The 17982-nt window shown below is 43.4% G+C and overlaps 1 protein-coding gene, 1 long non-coding RNA gene and 1 pseudogene across 4 annotated transcripts in view; 2 read left to right on the forward strand and 1 right to left on the reverse strand.

Moving 5' to 3' along the window:
• EMB (embigin) overlaps positions 1-4719 on the reverse strand; it is a 49784-nt gene extending 45065 nt beyond the window's left edge. For 2 of the 3 annotated variants that reach the window (XM_060634579.3, XM_060634578.3), the window contains exon 1: positions 4509-4717. In XM_060634579.3, coding sequence (XP_060490562.1) covers positions 4509-4614 — 106 coding nt within the window. In that variant the 5' untranslated portion in view covers positions 4615-4717. Of the gene's footprint in view, positions 1-4508 lie in introns of all 3 variants that reach the window. The other variant, XM_060634580.3, reaches the window with a different exon arrangement.
• Positions 4720-7255: 2536 nt separating this feature from the next.
• LOC132680115 (uncharacterized) lies at positions 7256-8265 on the forward strand. The gene is made up of 2 exons (XR_009610524.3): positions 7256-7475; positions 8000-8265. It is a non-coding gene; the product is annotated as an uncharacterized LOC132680115 (long non-coding RNA).
• Positions 8266-8695: 430 nt separating this feature from the next.
• LOC132680350 (rhomboid domain-containing protein 3 pseudogene) lies at positions 8696-17393 on the forward strand (annotated as a pseudogene).
• Positions 17394-17982: the final 589 nt, after the last annotated feature.

Below are 17982 nucleotides of genomic sequence, written 5' to 3' on the forward strand. Positions count from 1 at the left end.
CTCACAATTTTTAATCCTCTCTTTGCTGATGGTTTTCACTTTGATCATTTGATTAAAGCCTTCTCCACTGTAAAGTTGTTCTCTTTACCTTTTCATTAATACAACTTCACCAATTTTGTGGGAAGTTACTTTAAAATTATGTAATATTTTGTGCCTCATCAAACTTCCAATTGATTCATTTAATTAATTTACATCAGTATGTACTCATGAATACCTATATTATTCAGTGGGCATTCTCCAGTGGATACTAATGGATACTAGTCCATTATTATTATCATTCATTTTGATGCTCAATTTGTCCCAGGTTTGTCCACTGGGAACTCTCTGGCTCTTGTATCTTTTTGACACGGCCCATCATTCTTTGAGTACTTCATTGCTTTCTGGCACAAGAAGTTCAGGGTTTATCTTATACTTTCTCTTCCCTTTTTGTAAAATAACTCATTTTTCCAGGAAGTCCTAGTTACCCATTAGTAAAGAATCGTATATAGAGTCAAGATTTGGCTGCTAAGTATGGTCATCACAACTGAGAAATCAGTGGTCCCCACCTCTGTGGGCAGAGCTAATGCATGTGTATATTCACACACACACACACACACACACACACACACACACACCGTAAATAAATATATGTGAAAGGTATAACATACATACATACACACATATATAAATATATATGATGTATATGCGTTACATGTATACTTACATATACACATCTATACCTGTACATCTGTTTATATAGACACACACATAAAAGACAAATAGATTTAAAGTCATGAATTCACGCTAATGCTGTCAATTGCAACCCAACACTGCAAGGTTCATTCTAGTTTCCCCTCTTTCTTTATTTCCTTCTGCTGAAAGAGAAAAACCTACATCCTATTATCCTTACTCATTCTACTTATTTGCTCAATCCTCTTGTATGTAATCTCCCAGTGCCACAGCCACTCCTGGCCCCAAAGAAATGTCTTCCTCACCCATTTGGGCTCCAACATCTTGCACTGTTGGCTCTTCTGTGTCCTTTCCCTACACCCCCCTGATCAAGATCAGACAGCACAATGTCCAGCTGCCCCTGCTTTGAAGCCCGTCATGCTGTTCAGCTCTGAGACCTGGCTCTAGGCCACCCCTTTGCAGGAGGACACATCTCAACGTACTCGGGCTCTAACACTCCACATGAGGCCGCTCCCCTACCTGGATGCCATCCTGACCTGGCCCACTTTCTAATTCCCTGACCTGGGACCCTCTGGCTTCCTCTAATAAGGGAGCTTGCCTCCCCGCATTCCCCAACCTAATGACTATAGAACCCATTCCTAGGAGGAAGAGGACAAGATGGGAGCAAGAGGTGGGGACCAAAGAACAGGAAGAGGAAGAGCCAAGAACTAATTCTTAACAAATGCTTATATAATTTTAAATGTGATGATAATTTAGGCTCAAAAGTTTGATGCATCAGATATAACTCTATTAAACATAAGCTTATAGTTAATCTGTTCCTTTAAACAGTTTAAGGAAATGACTCAAAACTGCTAAAAAATATTGCTGAAGTTTTCTACTTAGATCTAGACTAACACAATGTCAGGCACATTAATATTTATTACTAGGTGGTTGCTGTATATGTGGGATGGGGAGTATCTCTAGAAAGGTAGTTGAGCTCTTCCTATCTCTTCCTACCTCTTCCTATCAAGAGATCTCTTGATCCCTTCCTATCTCTAGGAAGGTGGTTAATCAAGAAAGTATATAAGCAATGTCCCCCAGAAGTTAAAAATGACCACTTCAAATGTTTCCCTTGCAAACATATTTTTCAAAAGATAAACACGACTCGGGGCACCTGGGTGGCTCAGTCAGTTAAGCGTCTGACTTTACCTCAGGTCACGATCTCACAGTTCATGGGTTCAAGCCCCGTGTTGGGCTCTGTGCTGACAGCTCAGAGCCTGGAGCCTGCTTTGGATTCTGTGTCTCCTTCTCTCTCTGCCCCTCCCTCACTTGTGCTCTGACTCTATCAAAAATAAATACATGTAAAAAAAAAAATTAAAAAAAAAGATACACATGACCCATCCCCTCAATTTGTTCCACATAAGAGTAATATTAATGATGTTTAAATATTCCCATTTATCTAATATTTGCTTTAATAAAGTGATTTTACATTTCTTATTTAATTGAAACAGCTTAAAAGAATTAAAGTGAGTCCCTTTGTCTAACTTTATTCTAGAACTCAAAGTGTGTTAGCATGCTCTTCAGCTGAAATCAAGCATTTAAATCCATACACCGTGTTCTGTCAGTGGTTCCAAACTTTCATACACATACCCAGTTATCTCAGAGAGATGAGTGAATATTGTGTTTAAGAAAACAGATATTGGAGGGGGCTCCTGGCTGGCTCAGTTGGTAAAGCATGCGACCCTTGATCTCAGGGTCACAATTCATGCCCCACATTGGGCTTAGAGCTTACTTTAAAAAATTAAAAAATAAAGAAAACAGGCATTGGAGTCAGACTGAACAATGCTTAATTTCCTATTCTACTGCTTAAATAATTATATATACTTGGGCATTTGTTTAATCTCCCTAAATTCCAATGTCCTCATCTGAAAGTCAGGGACAATAAAAGCTAACCCATAGGGTTATATACTGCACAGTGTAATGCCTGGCCCACTTGTTATATAGTAAATATGATAAATTATAACCATGTTTATTATTAAAATTTTGCCCAAACTCTTAGGCTTATAGAATACCTATTTCCAAGTAATTCAAAGTACCTACATAAAAAATAGCCAGTAAACTTCACAATAGCCTTTAGCAAACAGAAAACTGAATCTCCCAGAGATCAAAAGAGATTCTATAAAATAAAATGAAGTCGCTTCACGATTTTTAATCCTGCCTTAAAATGAGATGCTAACTTCATGCCTTTTATACAGCACATCATTCTACAGTTTTCACCTAAGTGGAGGTGAAAGGCCAGGACTGACACTATATACATACACAGACAATTGCCACACCTACATACACCATCCCAATTATTTATAACTTTGTTAATTTAACCCACTTTCATTTGTTCCCTACTTTTTTCTCTTTAGAAGTCTGCTCTGAATGTCAACTTAAACCTGACTCCCTGCTACCAACAGCATATAAATATTCACCCAATGGTGCACTCTCTAGGCCACCGCGATTCTAAAGCAGTGGGTTGAAAACCAGCTTAGGATCTCTTGATTAAATCACACGGGAGCTTTCAAAATACCTGATGTCCAGCCTAAATCCCAGGCCAACTGAATCAAAAGTTTTGAGGGCAGGAGCCAGTATCTGTAAAGCTCCCAGATAATTTTAACATACAACCATGTGGAGAACCATAGGACTTACCCAGAATGCAATGGGCCTCAGAGCTGCAACAGTCTCAGGTGAACCAGGAGTGAATCAGGAATGGGCAGGAATGGCACGGTGGGGGGAAGGGGGGGTAAAAAGTCTTTGACCACTCTTTATAAGTGGTAGGAATGAAAAAGAGGTATGTGGCTAGGAAGTGGGGCAAGGAAATTTAGGAACTGAAGCAATCCATAATGCTTTGTCCAAGTTAACAACTAGACCCTTTAAAGGACGTGTAAAAAACTGAAAAATCTTATCCTTTGATTATCTTTCCATCTTTATGTTACAAAAAAGTCTACATGCTGTAAGCTCATAAAGGTGGAAAATCTTGTGTAGACTATCTTAATTTTAGTTGGTGATAGGCAGTATCTGTCAACCTGAAAGGCAGTCTATTCTCCTAATTAGCTGCTAACACTTTGCAATTTGTAACACAGAAACCTGCATTAGAAAGTAGGTTGGATGAAATACTTTCAACATGGCAAGTGATTATAAACAGGTGAAACTACAATGCCAAATCTGGTGTTGGTTTCGGTAATGTTTTGCACACAGATCCCTGTTTCAAAGTGTCTGAAACAATTAAAACAAAACCCGCAAAACCTTCGTTTTCAGAGACCGGGGTGTTTAAAAGAAGACACACACACTACCCAATGAGCGGGGGGCTTTGGTTGATCGGTTGTGGTTACGTTGTTATTTCAACTCAGCTCTAAAAAACATCCTCAAGTCCAGCCCACCTGCCAGGCAGGGAGGTGATATTTAAACCTACTATCGATTCCAGCGAAGGGAGTTGGCCTCGGGGAATGTGGCTTTCAGAAATCCTGGCACTTTAGCGGAGCGAGTTCCTTGCTCCCGCCCGCACCCCCACACCGTGCCGCCCTCGTCCCAGGAACACCCAGACCCGTCCTGCTACCAACGCCCCCGACTCGCGGGGCGCTCTCGGTTCCAAGATTCCCTCCCCGGAGCGGAGGAGCCCGAGCCGCCCCCGTCCTCTCGTCCAGCTTGGGCAACCCCCCAAGCTGGCCAAAGGACGGAGGGGGCCGCCGCTCCGCACCCGCGGTCTCCAGCATCCCCGCGCCTCTCCCCACCAACGCCTCTCCCCACGGGGACCGAGGCTCGCGCGTCCCTTGCAGCGCACCCTCCTCCCCAACTCGGCCCTGCAGCCATCGCACCTGTGGGCTGGCCGTCCGCCAAGCTCCCGCGCGCCGCGGCGAGGAGACACAAGAGGGCCAGCGGCAGCGGCCCCCGGGGCCCCAGCAGGCCGGACGGGGCGCGCATGGCTCCGGCGGGTCAGCCGCGGTCCTCGCGCACCGCCGTCGGTGGCCGAAGGCCCTGCGCACAGTCGCCGGTACCCCGGCGCCAGCAGCTAGTCCCCGGGGCGGGGCGCGCGACTAAAAGCAGAGTGGGAGGGGCCCAGGCGCCCTGCCCTCCTCCCCTGAGACGCTCTCGCCGTGCCCGCCGCCGACCCAGGGCTGAGCGCGGTCCTCCATCAATTATGCAGCACGCCGGCCGCGGCAGGCGCGTCCGGCTGTGCAGTGGCCACCTCCGCGCCGCAGCCTCTCCTGCCTCCGCCCTCCCGGCTCTGGCGGGGCTCGGAGGGAGCCTGCTACAGACGCGGCAGGTGATGTCTAGCCCGTCTCCGGGAGGAGAGCTTGAAACTCCTAACGTGTGCACACATATATACATCTACAGACTATTCTGTGCAGTTCGTCTGAAGCAGCGGTCACTTATTTGATGACACACATGAGAGGATGGAGAACACTTTCCCGCTCCCCCCGGGACATCCCTGGGTTATTAAAGAGATTTATGTTTGCGCAGGTGGTAGGCGCTCTCCAGCTGCCCTGCATCCCGGACGACTCTCTGCTCTCCAATCGCACACACCCTCCCCTCCGGTCTCTGAAGGCTTAACCGGTTCTCTCTAGATTAAGGTTTCCGAGTCCCAAGGCCCCATCGAGTCTGCTTCTCTTTTCCTTTTGTTTGCTTTGCCTAACAGCTTTTAAGGAGCCACCTAGAGGTCAAGAAACAGAAAACTACCGAAAGCAGATACTGTGTAAATGGCACAAGCCTGTTGACCTTCGTCAAACTCGAACACAGTTTTAAGATAATACTACTTCTAACCCGGCAAGACTGCAGCTTGGGATTTTCAGTGCTCCCCACCAAATAAAGTCAAACTAAAAGCTATCAGAGAGGGGAGGGGAAATCTATGTTATAACATAAGAGGCAGTAAGACCTTATGATTCTCCAGGGTGTTAGAACACATGAAAAGATTTTAAGTATTTCTCATGAATCTTGTTCCCTTTTCCTTTGTTTTGGGAATGCCAGATTTGATACTCATAAATTCATTTTATATCAGTGTCAAAAAAAATTAAAGAAGATGCGAGACACAAATTTTGAAAACTGAAGCGCTAAACAAGAGAGAGCGATGCTCACTTTACTGAGGAATGGTTAAGTTTTAATTGGTGTATTTATAAAGTATGCCTGTTTCCGGTTCAGTATTATATAGGCAAAATTTCGGAGGAGTGTAGATTATTTAAATTGGTGTTAAGAGAATATGAGTAATACAATTCACTAAGCATATTAATATTAATTAATATTTAAAAATCTGCCAAGCGCCAGGCACTGGGTTCAGAATAGGCTGCATGGGGGGCACCTGGATGGGTCAGTCAGTTGAAGGTCAGACTTCCCTCAGGTCATGATGAATTCAAGCCCCACTTTCTGCTGGCTGCTGTCAGCAAAGAGCCCACTTCAGATCCTCTGTCCCCCTCCCTCTGTCCCTCCCTCACTGGCACTCTCTCAAAAATAAACATTAAAAAAAAAAGCACACACACACACACACACACACACACACACACACTAGAGAACTACTTATTTATGAACTACAAATCTCAGGAAAAATTCTTCTCAGTGAGAAAATTATGGTTATAATGATTAACCCTTTCTAAACAAAGCCTTATAAGAGACCCTGTAGGATTAAGATGTTACATCATGGACTCTCTTGGGACCTTGACCAGACTTGCTAAACCCAAATTGCCTGATCAATGGTTGCTAAATCACAACCCTGTCTTGCTGCCCTGAATCCTGTCTCGGGATTAACTACAATCATTTGTCTATACCTTCAGAGTTTGAACAGCAAGCACTTTTCCAAACAAGCTGAACATTGACTGACCTTCCCCAGGTGTTCCTGGGAAATAGGCCCAAATTCACTGTATTTCAGATGAGCTGACCTTGTTTAAGGAAAAATTATCTTCTCGGTTGAATCAATGTGTTGGTGAACAGGAAGAAGGGACTTGCCCAAGCTGAGGCAATTGCTTTTGTTGTTACAGCAAGATAAATTGAGAAAGAAATATAATTCTTGTTTTGCTAAGCCTTTTTTTAATTTTTTTTAACCTTTGTTTATTTTTGAGACAGAAAATGAACAGGGGAGGGTCAGAGAGAGGGAGACACAGAATCTGAAACAGGCTCCAGGCTCTGAGCTGTCAGCACAGAGCCTGATGCAGGGCTTGAACTCACGGACCGTGAGATCATGACCTGAGCCAAAGTCGGCCGCTTAACCGACTGAGCCACCCAGGCACCCCTTGTTTTGCTAAGTCTTTTGACAGTCTTTTCCCATTGTTACCTGCTTTATATTTAGATAGTTGATATTTTTGACCTTATCTCAACTTCACTTCCTTTTTTCAAACGTTCTATAGTCTTTAAAACCAGGGTCTGTAATACTTTTCCTGTATAGCTTTTTCTGACCTTTCTAGTCCAAATTGAACTTTTCTTTCATGATGAATTAAACATGGCCACAAATAGTTTGACTAGTCCTCACCATGTGGAGTACTGAGGGGAAACGAGAGTCCCGTGTTTCCCTTCTTCAAGCTGGCTGGTTGGTCTCTGTGACTACTCTGGTCTATTGAACATGGCAAAAGTAACATTGTGTGAGTTTCCAAATCCAAACCACAAGAGCATCTTCTTCCTTCCTCCTCGTTCTTGCAAGACAGACTCCAGGAAAGACGTGTGACTACTTTGAGATCAACATGCTGTGAGAAGCCCAAACTGCATAGAGGGACAGGAACAATGAGATGCCAGGTGGAGAGAGGCCAAAGAGCAGGAAGGTGCTACATTTGTGACAGTCTCTTCTTGGAGCCTTAGGCAAGGTCAGTCCCCAGCTGAGTACTGTGCAGTGACCCCAGCTGATACTCCGTGGAGAAGAATTGGCCAGCTGAGCCCCGCCCGAACTCTTGGCCCACAGGATTGGGAGATAGCGCTGTCACTTTAATCCACTAAATTTTAGGGTAGCTTGTGTCACCACAGTAAATTATCCAACAGTCTCCTCTGAACTCATACTGTCCCTAGGATTAATTTGACAATTAATAATTTATAGCTTTGTGACTTGACCTTCATTGTTGGCTTCAAGTTACATTTAAATATTTTATTAGTATTCAACTGGTTATGTGATTATATCTTCTTTCCCAACTATATTACAACTCTTCTCAGTACCTCAAAATAGTTCTATACATCTTTGTGTTTCCTGCAGTATCTTAAAAAAAATAGTTACTGCTAGTGTGCTCTGTTTTTTACTTCTTAGAGAATCAGTTAGGAAATACACTTTTTTCCTTTTTTTGCTAAAACTTGTGTTTGTAGAATAATGCTATAAAATCTTTATTTTTTTTTCTTTTAGGATATAAGCTGTTGTTGAGTGAAAAGTATATGACAGGATCCTAGAAAGGTATGAAAATGAGAATGACAGGGGGAGGGGCCTGGGTGGCTCAGTCAGTTGGGTGCTTGACTCTTGGTTTTGGCTCAGGTAAGGATCTCACAGTTTATGAGTTAGAGGCCTGCGTTGTGCTCTGTGCTGACAGTGCAGAGCCTGCTTGGTATTCTATCCCTCCCTCTCTCTCTCTGCCCCACCCCCACTTGCCCACACTCTCTCCCTCTCTCCCTCTCTCCCTTTCAAAATAAATAAATACATAAATATAGAAACACATAAAGTGAGAATGGGAATGTGGGTTACCTCTTTTGGAAGGCGCTATTTAATTTTTAAAAATTTTTATTGAAGAAAAACATTATATCAAACAGTAATACACGAGAGGGAAGGATGTAATATGTTTACCTGTATCACTCAACAAACCACAATTTCTGTCTTTGTCAATCTGACAGTTGAAAACAGCATGCATTTACAGTTTATATTTGTTTTATTGTAAGTTGGGGTGAGCATTTTTAATATGTGCAAATGTAATGTACAAGCATTGTTGCAAACAACAAAATTCTGTCTCAGTCGTTGAAGCAGAAAAACAAGCATTTAAAACTTGTCAGGTACTTCTTGGGATTGTTGAAACAATAGACTCAAGGTAAACTTTGAGGAACACCAGAATTCATGGAGATCACTGATGCCTGCCCCATCAAACACGAAGGCCAGGGACTCGGTACCCTGAGTCCACTTCTGCCTCCATCCCTGAGGCCTCTTGCGTGTCAGCAGCTGACCCTTGGCAATCCCTGCAGCCCCTTCACCAGCCAAGTGGGAGGGCTGTTCTGCTCCCCTCCGAATCGGTCGCTCACCTGGGAGTGTAAGGCCAGAGCATGAGCCTGACTAGCTTCCAGAGACCCTGAGTGTTTGAGAGAAGACAGGATTCCTAATGTGGAACTCTCCCTAAATACAGAAGCGTTTCCCAAATACAACCAGGGGCCCTGAATATGTCAAATATCCACTCCAGTCCTCCTCACTGTGACAGGCAAACTTTCTTCATGCTGATTCTTTAAAACAACAGCAGATGCTCCCCAACTTGATATGCCTTGTACCCACTTAAATGCAGACACGCCATCCAACCCACAGAGAGAACCTGCCCCACTAGAAGAGGGAGTTGGATCCCTGCCTTGTACAGATGCACATTCTCAGGCCCTGGGACAGGAGCTCGTAGTGTGTGCATTTGACATATGCTTTTGTACAATTTGCTGAGGTAAACACTGTAACTGGAATTATTTAATATGACCACTTATTTCTACTCCAACTGCTCCTGTATCTCACTTTCCCACAAGTCAGATGGCATGCTGGGCACGTTTCTGGGATCCCCCTAAGAGCAAGTTGAGTTAAGGATACATTTCATAGGGCTTTATTATAATACAGTTTTCTGTTTTGCGGTCCCTTTGGTACAGAGACAAGTTATTGCTAGCCACCCAGTTTAGAAATGGCTTAAAGGTATACAGACTTCTTGCTGTGTGACCCAACTAGCACTGTGACTGAGTCAACTCTCTGGGCATCTTGACATAAACGTGAACAATCAAAGACCAGATCCTGATATCATATTGTCACTTGGCACCAGAAATAAGTTGATAGGGAGGAAAAAGGATGCCATAGCCAAACCAAAAGTGTATTGGACTGAATTGTATCCCCCTTAACCCCCCACACACCAAATTCATATGGTGAAGCTCTAATCCTCAGTACCTTAGAATGTGACTGTATTTGGAGATAAGCCTTTAAAGAGGTAATTAGGTTACATGAGGTCATATGGGTTGGCCTAGAATCTAATATGACTAATCTTGGACCTAATCCAATATTGAATCCTTATAAGAAGAGGAAGAGATACCAAAGGAAGCGTGCATGCACACACACACACACACACACACTCAGAAAAGGCCGTGTGAGGACACAAAGAGAAGGCAGTCATCTGCAGGACAAGGAGAGAGGCCTGGAGAATCCAAGTTTGCTTCCATCATTTGTCACTGTCTATTTAGTTTTTGGTAATAACTTTTCCCAGTGTGCCTTCTGTCTTGTGACATTACCACCAAGAATTATTTGTTATATAGCCAAATTAACCAGTCTTTTTAAAAAAGGGCTTTTGATACAGAGAAAGACAGATACCATATGGTTTCACTCTTATGTGGATCCTGAGAAACTTAACAGAAACCAATGGGGGAGGGGAAGAAAAAAAAAAGAGGTTAGAGTGGAAGAGAGCCAAAGCATAAGAGACTCTTAAAAACTGAGAATAAACTGAGGGTTGATGGGGGGTGGGAGGGAGGGCAGGGTGGGTGATGGGTATTGAGGAGGGCACCTTTTGGGATGAGCACTGGGTGTTGTATGGAAACCAATTTGACAATAAATTTCATATGTTGAAAAAAAATAAAATAAAATAAAAGTAAAAAAAAAATAAAATAAAAAATAAAATAAAATAAAAAAGGGCTTTTGCTTCTGTCATACCTAGAAAGGCCTTCATTGCTTTAAGGAAAAAATAAAGACATCCTATGTTTTCTTCTAGTATTTTTTGCTTTCTCTTTTTTATGTTTGAAATTTAAGTTAATGTAAATGTTGATCTCTATAAATGTAAAATTATTATAAAAATTTATGGTAATAATTGTGACTTACCTTCCTGTCATTTTCAGATATCTTGTACTTTAGAATTTTATGTCATCTCTGCATTTGGGCAATAAACTAACCAATCATTTAAATGAAGTGTTTGTTATTTGTTTAATATTCCTGATTCTTTCTCATATTTCAAGTTACCTTAAGGAAGTGGCAATGTCTAGTTAAGAGGATGGGTGGGGGGAGAGGCTAACCAAATACATGAATAAGAAGGAGAATTAAATAACCTGAATATCTGAATATGCACCTGAATATATACCTGAAAGTAGAAAAGATTCTGTAACTGGACTGAGTCTCAAGAGATCTAGCTCATGTTCACATTTTAGAGACAAAGCAATTTATAAAAGGCAAAATCGAAGATCTCAAAGCCTTTATCCCTAAAATTTTATCTCAACCTTTACAATGTTGGGGGGAGATGGAGAGGGAGAATATTGTTCACTATAAATGATTTCAGAGTTTCAATTATTTTTAATTTTTTTTAATTGATTTGGAGATAGAGAGAGAATGTGTGTGTGTGTGTGTGTGTGTGTGTGTGTGTGTGCGTGCGCATGCGTGCACTTGAGGGAGGGGCAGAGAGAGAGAGGGAGAGAGAGAATCCCAAGCAAGGTCCATGCTCAGTACTCAGCACAGAGCCTGACATGGGGCTTGATCTCATGACCATGAGATCATGACCTGAGTGAAAATCAAGAGCCAGAAGCTTAATTGACTGAGCTGCCCCAGGCACCCCTACAATTTCAGTTTTTATCCAAATGTTTGACTTTGTGCAAAGAGTCTTATCTCAGAATAGAACCAATATATTACTTCCCATGACATTTTAACTGTTTTGTTAGTTTTTTTAAATAAGAATTAAAAGTTAGATAAAATGAATTCATCTCTACAACTAGATAGTTGCCCATTTGTAGTGATGTCCTTGTTTTCTTTTTTTCATTAAACCGTTACAGAGAAAGTGTGCTCTATTTTAGTTTTAACAAACTGTGAGGTGCTCTATAAAGGTCTTTTTGAAGATGTGGCATAATCAATAAATAGTAACTCTGGTTTGTGTTCTGATGCAAAGCAGCTTTGTATTCACCCTGGAAGATTAATGGTTGCTAAGGAGAGTGTTTATCTGATAAATGTAGGTTTTGTTTGGTAAGGAACCTTTGAAGAAGGTTTAGTTTTTCTCAGTGTAGAGAATCAGCAAATATGGAGAGAGCATGTGAAAAAAGAAAGCTCTGTGTGTGGATGAGACAGCCTTGCATATTCACACTGGTTAAAAGGATATTTGAAGGCAGTAGTTTTGAGTCATAGCAGTACCACCTAATCTTTTGGTGAACTTAGAAGTAACTACCCCTCCAAATTTCAGTTTCCCTTCCTTTAAAACAGGGGGATAGTACACATCTGTCAAATGTTGTTGAGATAAAAGTTTTGGCAGTATTGCAAACTATAAAATAGAATATTTGGATGTTTGTTGTAGTGATTTTTGTTGTTACCACTATTATTGTTATAGATTACACAATTATGGTATTTTTTGTCTTGAGGATCTTTTGTGCAAAAATGCATCCAATTTGGAGCTGTGTTGTGTTGTGCACTGTAGCTGAGAATAAATGTTACCAAGTCACTCTAGTGGATTAAGGAACAGAATTTATTGACAGGGGCGCCTGGGTGGCTCAGTCGGTTGAGCGTCTGACTTCAGCTCAGGTCATGATCTCAAGGTTTATGAGTTCAAGCCGGGCATTGGGCTCTGTGCTGATAGCTGGGAACCTGGAGCCTGCTTCAGATCCTCTCTCTCTCTCTCTCTCTCTCTCTCTCTCTCTGCCTCTCCCCTGCTCATGCTGTGTCTCTCTCTCTCTCAAAAATAAATAAAAACCTGGGGCGCCTGGGTGGCTCAGTCGGTTAAGCGTCCGACTTCGGCTCAGGTCACCATCTCGCGGTCCGCGAGTTAGAGCCCCGCGTCGGGCTCTGGGCTGATGGCTCAGAGCCTGGAGCCTGCTTCCGATTCTGTGTTTCCCTCTCTCTCTGCCCCTCCCCCATTCATGCTGTGTGTCTCTCTCTGTCTCAAAAATAAATAAACGTTAAAAAAAAAATTAAAAAAAATAAATAAAAACGTTAAAAAAAAAGCATTTATTGGCAAACCTTACAATGGATGTGATCACCAGAAAGAAAGACACAAGCCATCCAATACCTCCTCTTAATTAGCACAACACCCCTGAGGAGGCCTGCTGGTGCCAGAGTCCTCCACCAGACACACAACGTAGGTTTGGCATTCAAGGAACTGTACCTCACTGTTGATAGAGAGCAGCCTTTTTGATGGAGTTTGTGGCCAACACATACAGGCATGGTAGAGAAATATCAGCTGCCAGCATGCTGTGACCTTGGTGCCCGTGCAAAGCGAGATTTAGACACAGCAGCTTTGTGAGGGACCGAAGGAAGAAAAGCAGCACCAGAGTAAAGACAATTGTGTAACATTGAATTTAGAAGCAGATCTCCAGGTCCCCACCTGAATTGTACATTGTTGGGCAAATGCTCCTCTCCCAGCCTCAGAGAAAACGGAAAAGAGTAAAACTGGTCTTTAGTCTTGATCTGCAGACTTGAGGGTGTGGGTACTCAGGACTGGACACATAATTTTGGGGGCCCAGAGCAAAACTCAGATGCAGGCCCGATGTTCAAAACTCGCTAATTTTGAGAGGACTACCATAGAGAATTAAACCACGTGTAGGGCTGTTATTAGGACTCAGGGTAACTTTACAAGTTGGTTCTGCCTCCTATATAGCTGGCTGCGTGGGTACTTTACTGAAAATAGTAAGATCGGTGTCCACACGCACACTGAATGCTGGAGGCTAAGACCTCTTTTATTTACTTTTTAAAAAATATTTTGGGGCACCTGGGCTGGCTCAGTCGGTCAAGCGTCCAACTTAGGCTCAGGTCATGATCTCACGGTTGTTTCAGCCGCGCATCAGGCTCTTTGCTGACAGCCCAGAGCCTGGAGCCTGCTTCGGATTCTGTGTCTCCTCTCTCTCTATGCCCCTCTCTGCTCATGCTTTGTCTCCCTCTCTCTCTGTCAAAAATAAACATGAAAAAAATTTACAGTGTTTAATTTAACTAAAGTTGACACATAATGTTACATTAGTTTCAAGTATACAACAGTGATTTTATAACTATATGGTATGGTCACAGGTGTAGCCACCATCTGTCATCATAGGATGCTATTATAGTATCATTGACTACATTCCTTATGCCCTACCTTTTATTCTCATAAATATCATAATAAAAATCCTCAGATTAAAAGATGATATTGTATCTATGAAAAAAGAACAAGCTGTTATGAAAAAAGAACATTTAAGGGGAAAAAAGATCAGATTTTAAAACATGATAAAAGCAACGAAAGGAGTTTGGGAACATAAAGTTGAGGAAAATCTCACAGAAAGTAGAGCAGAGAGACAAAGAGATGGCTGTAAGAAGAGAAAAAAGATAGTATTATATAATTAGTCCAGGAGGTCCAATAGCTAAATAATAGAGAAAATGGAGACAATCGACAGCAAAATAATTCAAAAATTGGGTAAAACTGAAGGAAATGGCAAGCTGAAGGTTTCCACTAAGTTCCTGGTTGAATGAAAATACACCCCTCCTGTATAGCTGGAAAATACCAAGGCACATCTCTGTGAAATTTCAGAACACTGTGGATAAGAAGAAAATCCTATAGGTTCCATAGAAGGGGATATGGAACTGGTCAAAAAATAGAATGGCTTTAACATTCTTAACAGAACAGAAACACCTCCAAAATTCTGCAGGGAAATGTTGTCAAGCTAGAGTTGTAGGCCCTGTCAATTAATGTCAATTAAATATGAGGACAAAAGAAATGTATGTTAAAGTATGAACTATCTCAAAAAAATCATCCCCCGTGCATACTTTTTCTCAGCAAGCTACTGAAGAAAGTTCTCAAAAGTAAGAGAGTAAATCAAATTAAAGGGGAAAACATGGGAACAGGAAGGGAGCTCTTAAGATGAGAAAATATTGCAAAAAATATACTCATCAAAGCATACTGAATAGTAGCAATGAAAGTGTGATTTATTTTCTTACTTTAATTAGAAATCCTATAGTAATCTGTTGTTGAATGGAATTTTTGTTGCTTATTTTTGTTAGTTTCTCTTTTCATATTAAATCTTCTCCTTGCGTGTTGGGTGATGTTGAATTGTTTATTCTTGTTTAAGATTGTGGGAATTAAAAGTTTATTTTAATCACTCTGAGCACATATATGGGACTTTTCTGACTTTGAGCTTCACTTGAAGGTTCTTTTTCTTTCTTTTTTTTTTTTAAGGTTTTATTTTTAAGCAATCTTTACACCCAAAATGGGGCTCAAACTCACAACCCCAAGATCAAGAATCACATGCTGTACAGACTGAGCCAGCCAGGCATCCCCACTTGAAGATTATCTTAAATGTTTTTGAGGAATCTTGGGCTGGTTGTACATACCTGAAAATACGGTTTTTGATAGATACCCATAATTATACAAAGGAAGTTTTCTTTTATTCCTAAATTACTGAAGGTTTTTTGTACTTAATGAATACTTTTGAATCAATCTCTCATGATCAGTTACTTTTAAAAGTAGAATTTATTTATTTATTTATTTATTTATTTATTTATTTATTTATTATGCATACATGCATGAGCTGGAGAGGGGCAGAGAGAGAAAATAAGAGAGAGAGAGAGAGAGAGAGAGAGAGAGAGAGAGAGAATCCATGCTGAACATGGAGCCTGATGCCGGGCTCAATCCCTTGAACCTGGGATCATGACCTGAGCCAAAATTAAGAGTCTGATGCTTAACCAATTGAGCCACCCCGGCTCCCCAAAAGTAGAATTTAAAAAGAAATCGCACTGAATTTACTGATTGATTTAGGGAAGGTTGACAACTTTGTAATGTTGATTCCTCTTTATTTGGTTGTCTCCATTTTATGTAGTCTGAGGAAATGTTTACTTTTCCTTCATGTAAATTTTACACGATCTTAGTTAAATACTTCTTAAGTATATAATTCATAGCATTGTTTTGTTTTTGTCATTGTTAAGGTTTGGGTTTTTTTTTTTTTTTTTTTTTAAGTAGGCTTCATGCCCAGCATAGAGCCCAACACAGGGTTTGAACTCACCATCCTGAGATCAAGACCTGAGCTGGATCAAGAGTCAGATGCCCAACTGACTGAGCCCCCCAGGTGCCCTTAAAGGTCTTTTAAAACAAATGTTTGTATTTTGTTATTTCTATAAATTTTAAAAAGTGGGTTGGACACAGAGACTGGTGGGAGGGCTGGGGGAAGAGACCCAAGCCTAGAAAAATGGCTGACTAATGGAGGGTGGCCTAGGAGGGGGTGGTGCACAGGTGCCGGCTGGGGTCAAAGCACCTGAGTACAAGCAGAATGGGCTTTGAGCTCATGAAGAAGCTGGGGTCTGTACTTCCTGCCAGGGGCCCTACCCAACATTCCAGGGGCAGGGGTTACGCTTTGCAAAGGAGGAAACTGAGGCCCAAGGAATTTGGGTATCTTTCCTAAAGTCGCAAAGCTGAGTCCAAACCACACTGGGACTCTATCACTAGAAGAATCTTTCTGGTCCTTGTTTCCTCATTCTGTCCTCCCAGCTTCCCAGTAAGCACACAGACCCCAAACCACCCTTGACACCTTGAGCCATGCTGTGCATTCCAGAGCACCCCACTTACCCACCCCTCTACTGTCCCTGGCGTTGCTGAGCAGCCTGTGGTCTGTGGAACTGGCCCCATCCTCACCCTGGTCCCGGAGCTGCCGCAGGAGCTCCCGCTACTGACCTGGGCTACACAGCCCTATCTGGCCTGCTCCTGAGCCTGCTGTCCCACCCACTCTGAGCTGGTCGAGGGAGCGCTCCCCGGGCGGCTGCGGTCCCTGCACACCTCTGCCCTGCTCCCTCTGGCTGCTAGCCTAATGGGTGTGCTGCAGGCAGGCCTCAGGGTACCCAGTGCAGCTGGTGGCCACGGCCATATGCCTGTCCACCTGGTCACGCTGGGCGGGGCAGGGTTACTACTCCAGACAGCCACAGTGGCTGCTGCCATGGCTACATGCTCAACAACAAGCCCCCCTTCCTGCAGCTCTTCTGTGGCTTCCTTGTTGGCCTGGTCTATGCAGACAGCGCTTTCCTGTGGCTGAAGCTCTGAGCTGTGGCTGCAAGCACTGCAGAGAGCATCTTGTGCAGGGCCCGGGCAGGGTGCCCTTAGACTCCTTCTTACCTCGGGTGGCCTGGCGGCGCTGCCCGTCACCCACCCCGGTGGAGGGAGGCCTCCAGCCCCTGGACCTCCTTACATGGCCTCCCCTAGCCTCAGGCCCCACAGTGAAGGCTCAGCCCAGCCCCCGCCAGGCCTGGAGACAGTGCAGCAGACCTGGGAGGGCTCCTCCGAGGTGGGCCCGGCCTGGGCCCCACTGTGGGCAGACCCGGAGGAGCAAATGCTGCAGGTGGGGATCCAGCCCTCACTCCTTGGGCGGGAGAGGGGACAGCCCAGGGTGCCGAAAGCCCCCTATGGCTGCCCAAGTCCTCCATCCCCTCTCTGCAGACACAGCAGCTGGAGCACACGGGCTTCCTCACCGGCAGGCAGCAGCGGCAATGGCAGCCACAGGCCACCTGGAGGGCGCCATGTCACTCCTGGTGGGCGGGGGAAGGTAGCACTGAGGCCCTAGTGACTCAGGGAAGAAGCTGCTTGCCCACCCCCGGGGCCCTGGTCCTCCCTAGCACATGTAAGCCTTCGGGTGACGAGAGGCTTGGCCTGTGGGTGAGTAGTCCGAGCCCCAGACCTGTCTCCGGACAGCCAGACAAGCAAATAAGCAGGGCAGGGTAGAGCAATGGTGGGAGTCTGAGCCCGTTGGTCCCCACAAGCTGGCAAAGAGAGTCTGGAGAGGTTTGCCACAATGGTGGAGTCAGGTAGGAAGTCCACCTGCCGCAGCACCTGAAAGAGCGTCGCTGACCTCTGTCCCCTGGTGGTATCCTCTCCCGGGCCTCAATAAGCTGCGCGGAGATACCTCCGCATTTTGCAGGACCCAGTGCAGAATGTAAACGTGGGGCCTCTGTTCAAAAAGGAAGTCCCGTTACAAATACTAAACCATAAAGTTGTTACCTTTCTTCTGTGGTCTCTCTCTTGACTTCTGTCTTTTCTACTTGGTATCTAATGTTGTTCTAAGTAGAAGAAAAAAGTTGTAATTATTCGAAAGAATTACACCATTTATATTGTTCAATACCAGATTAGATGCAAATGTAAGAGCATTTAACTCAGATGCAGACTCACTGAAATGACAGAATATAATTACTACCTATAAAATACTGTCATG

The sequence above is a fragment of the Panthera onca genome, chromosome A1 (assembly GCF_046562875.1).
Source record: "Panthera onca isolate mPanOnc1 chromosome A1, mPanOnc1 haplotype 2, whole genome shotgun sequence".
Taxonomy (NCBI): Eukaryota; Metazoa; Chordata; class Mammalia; order Carnivora; family Felidae; genus Panthera; species Panthera onca.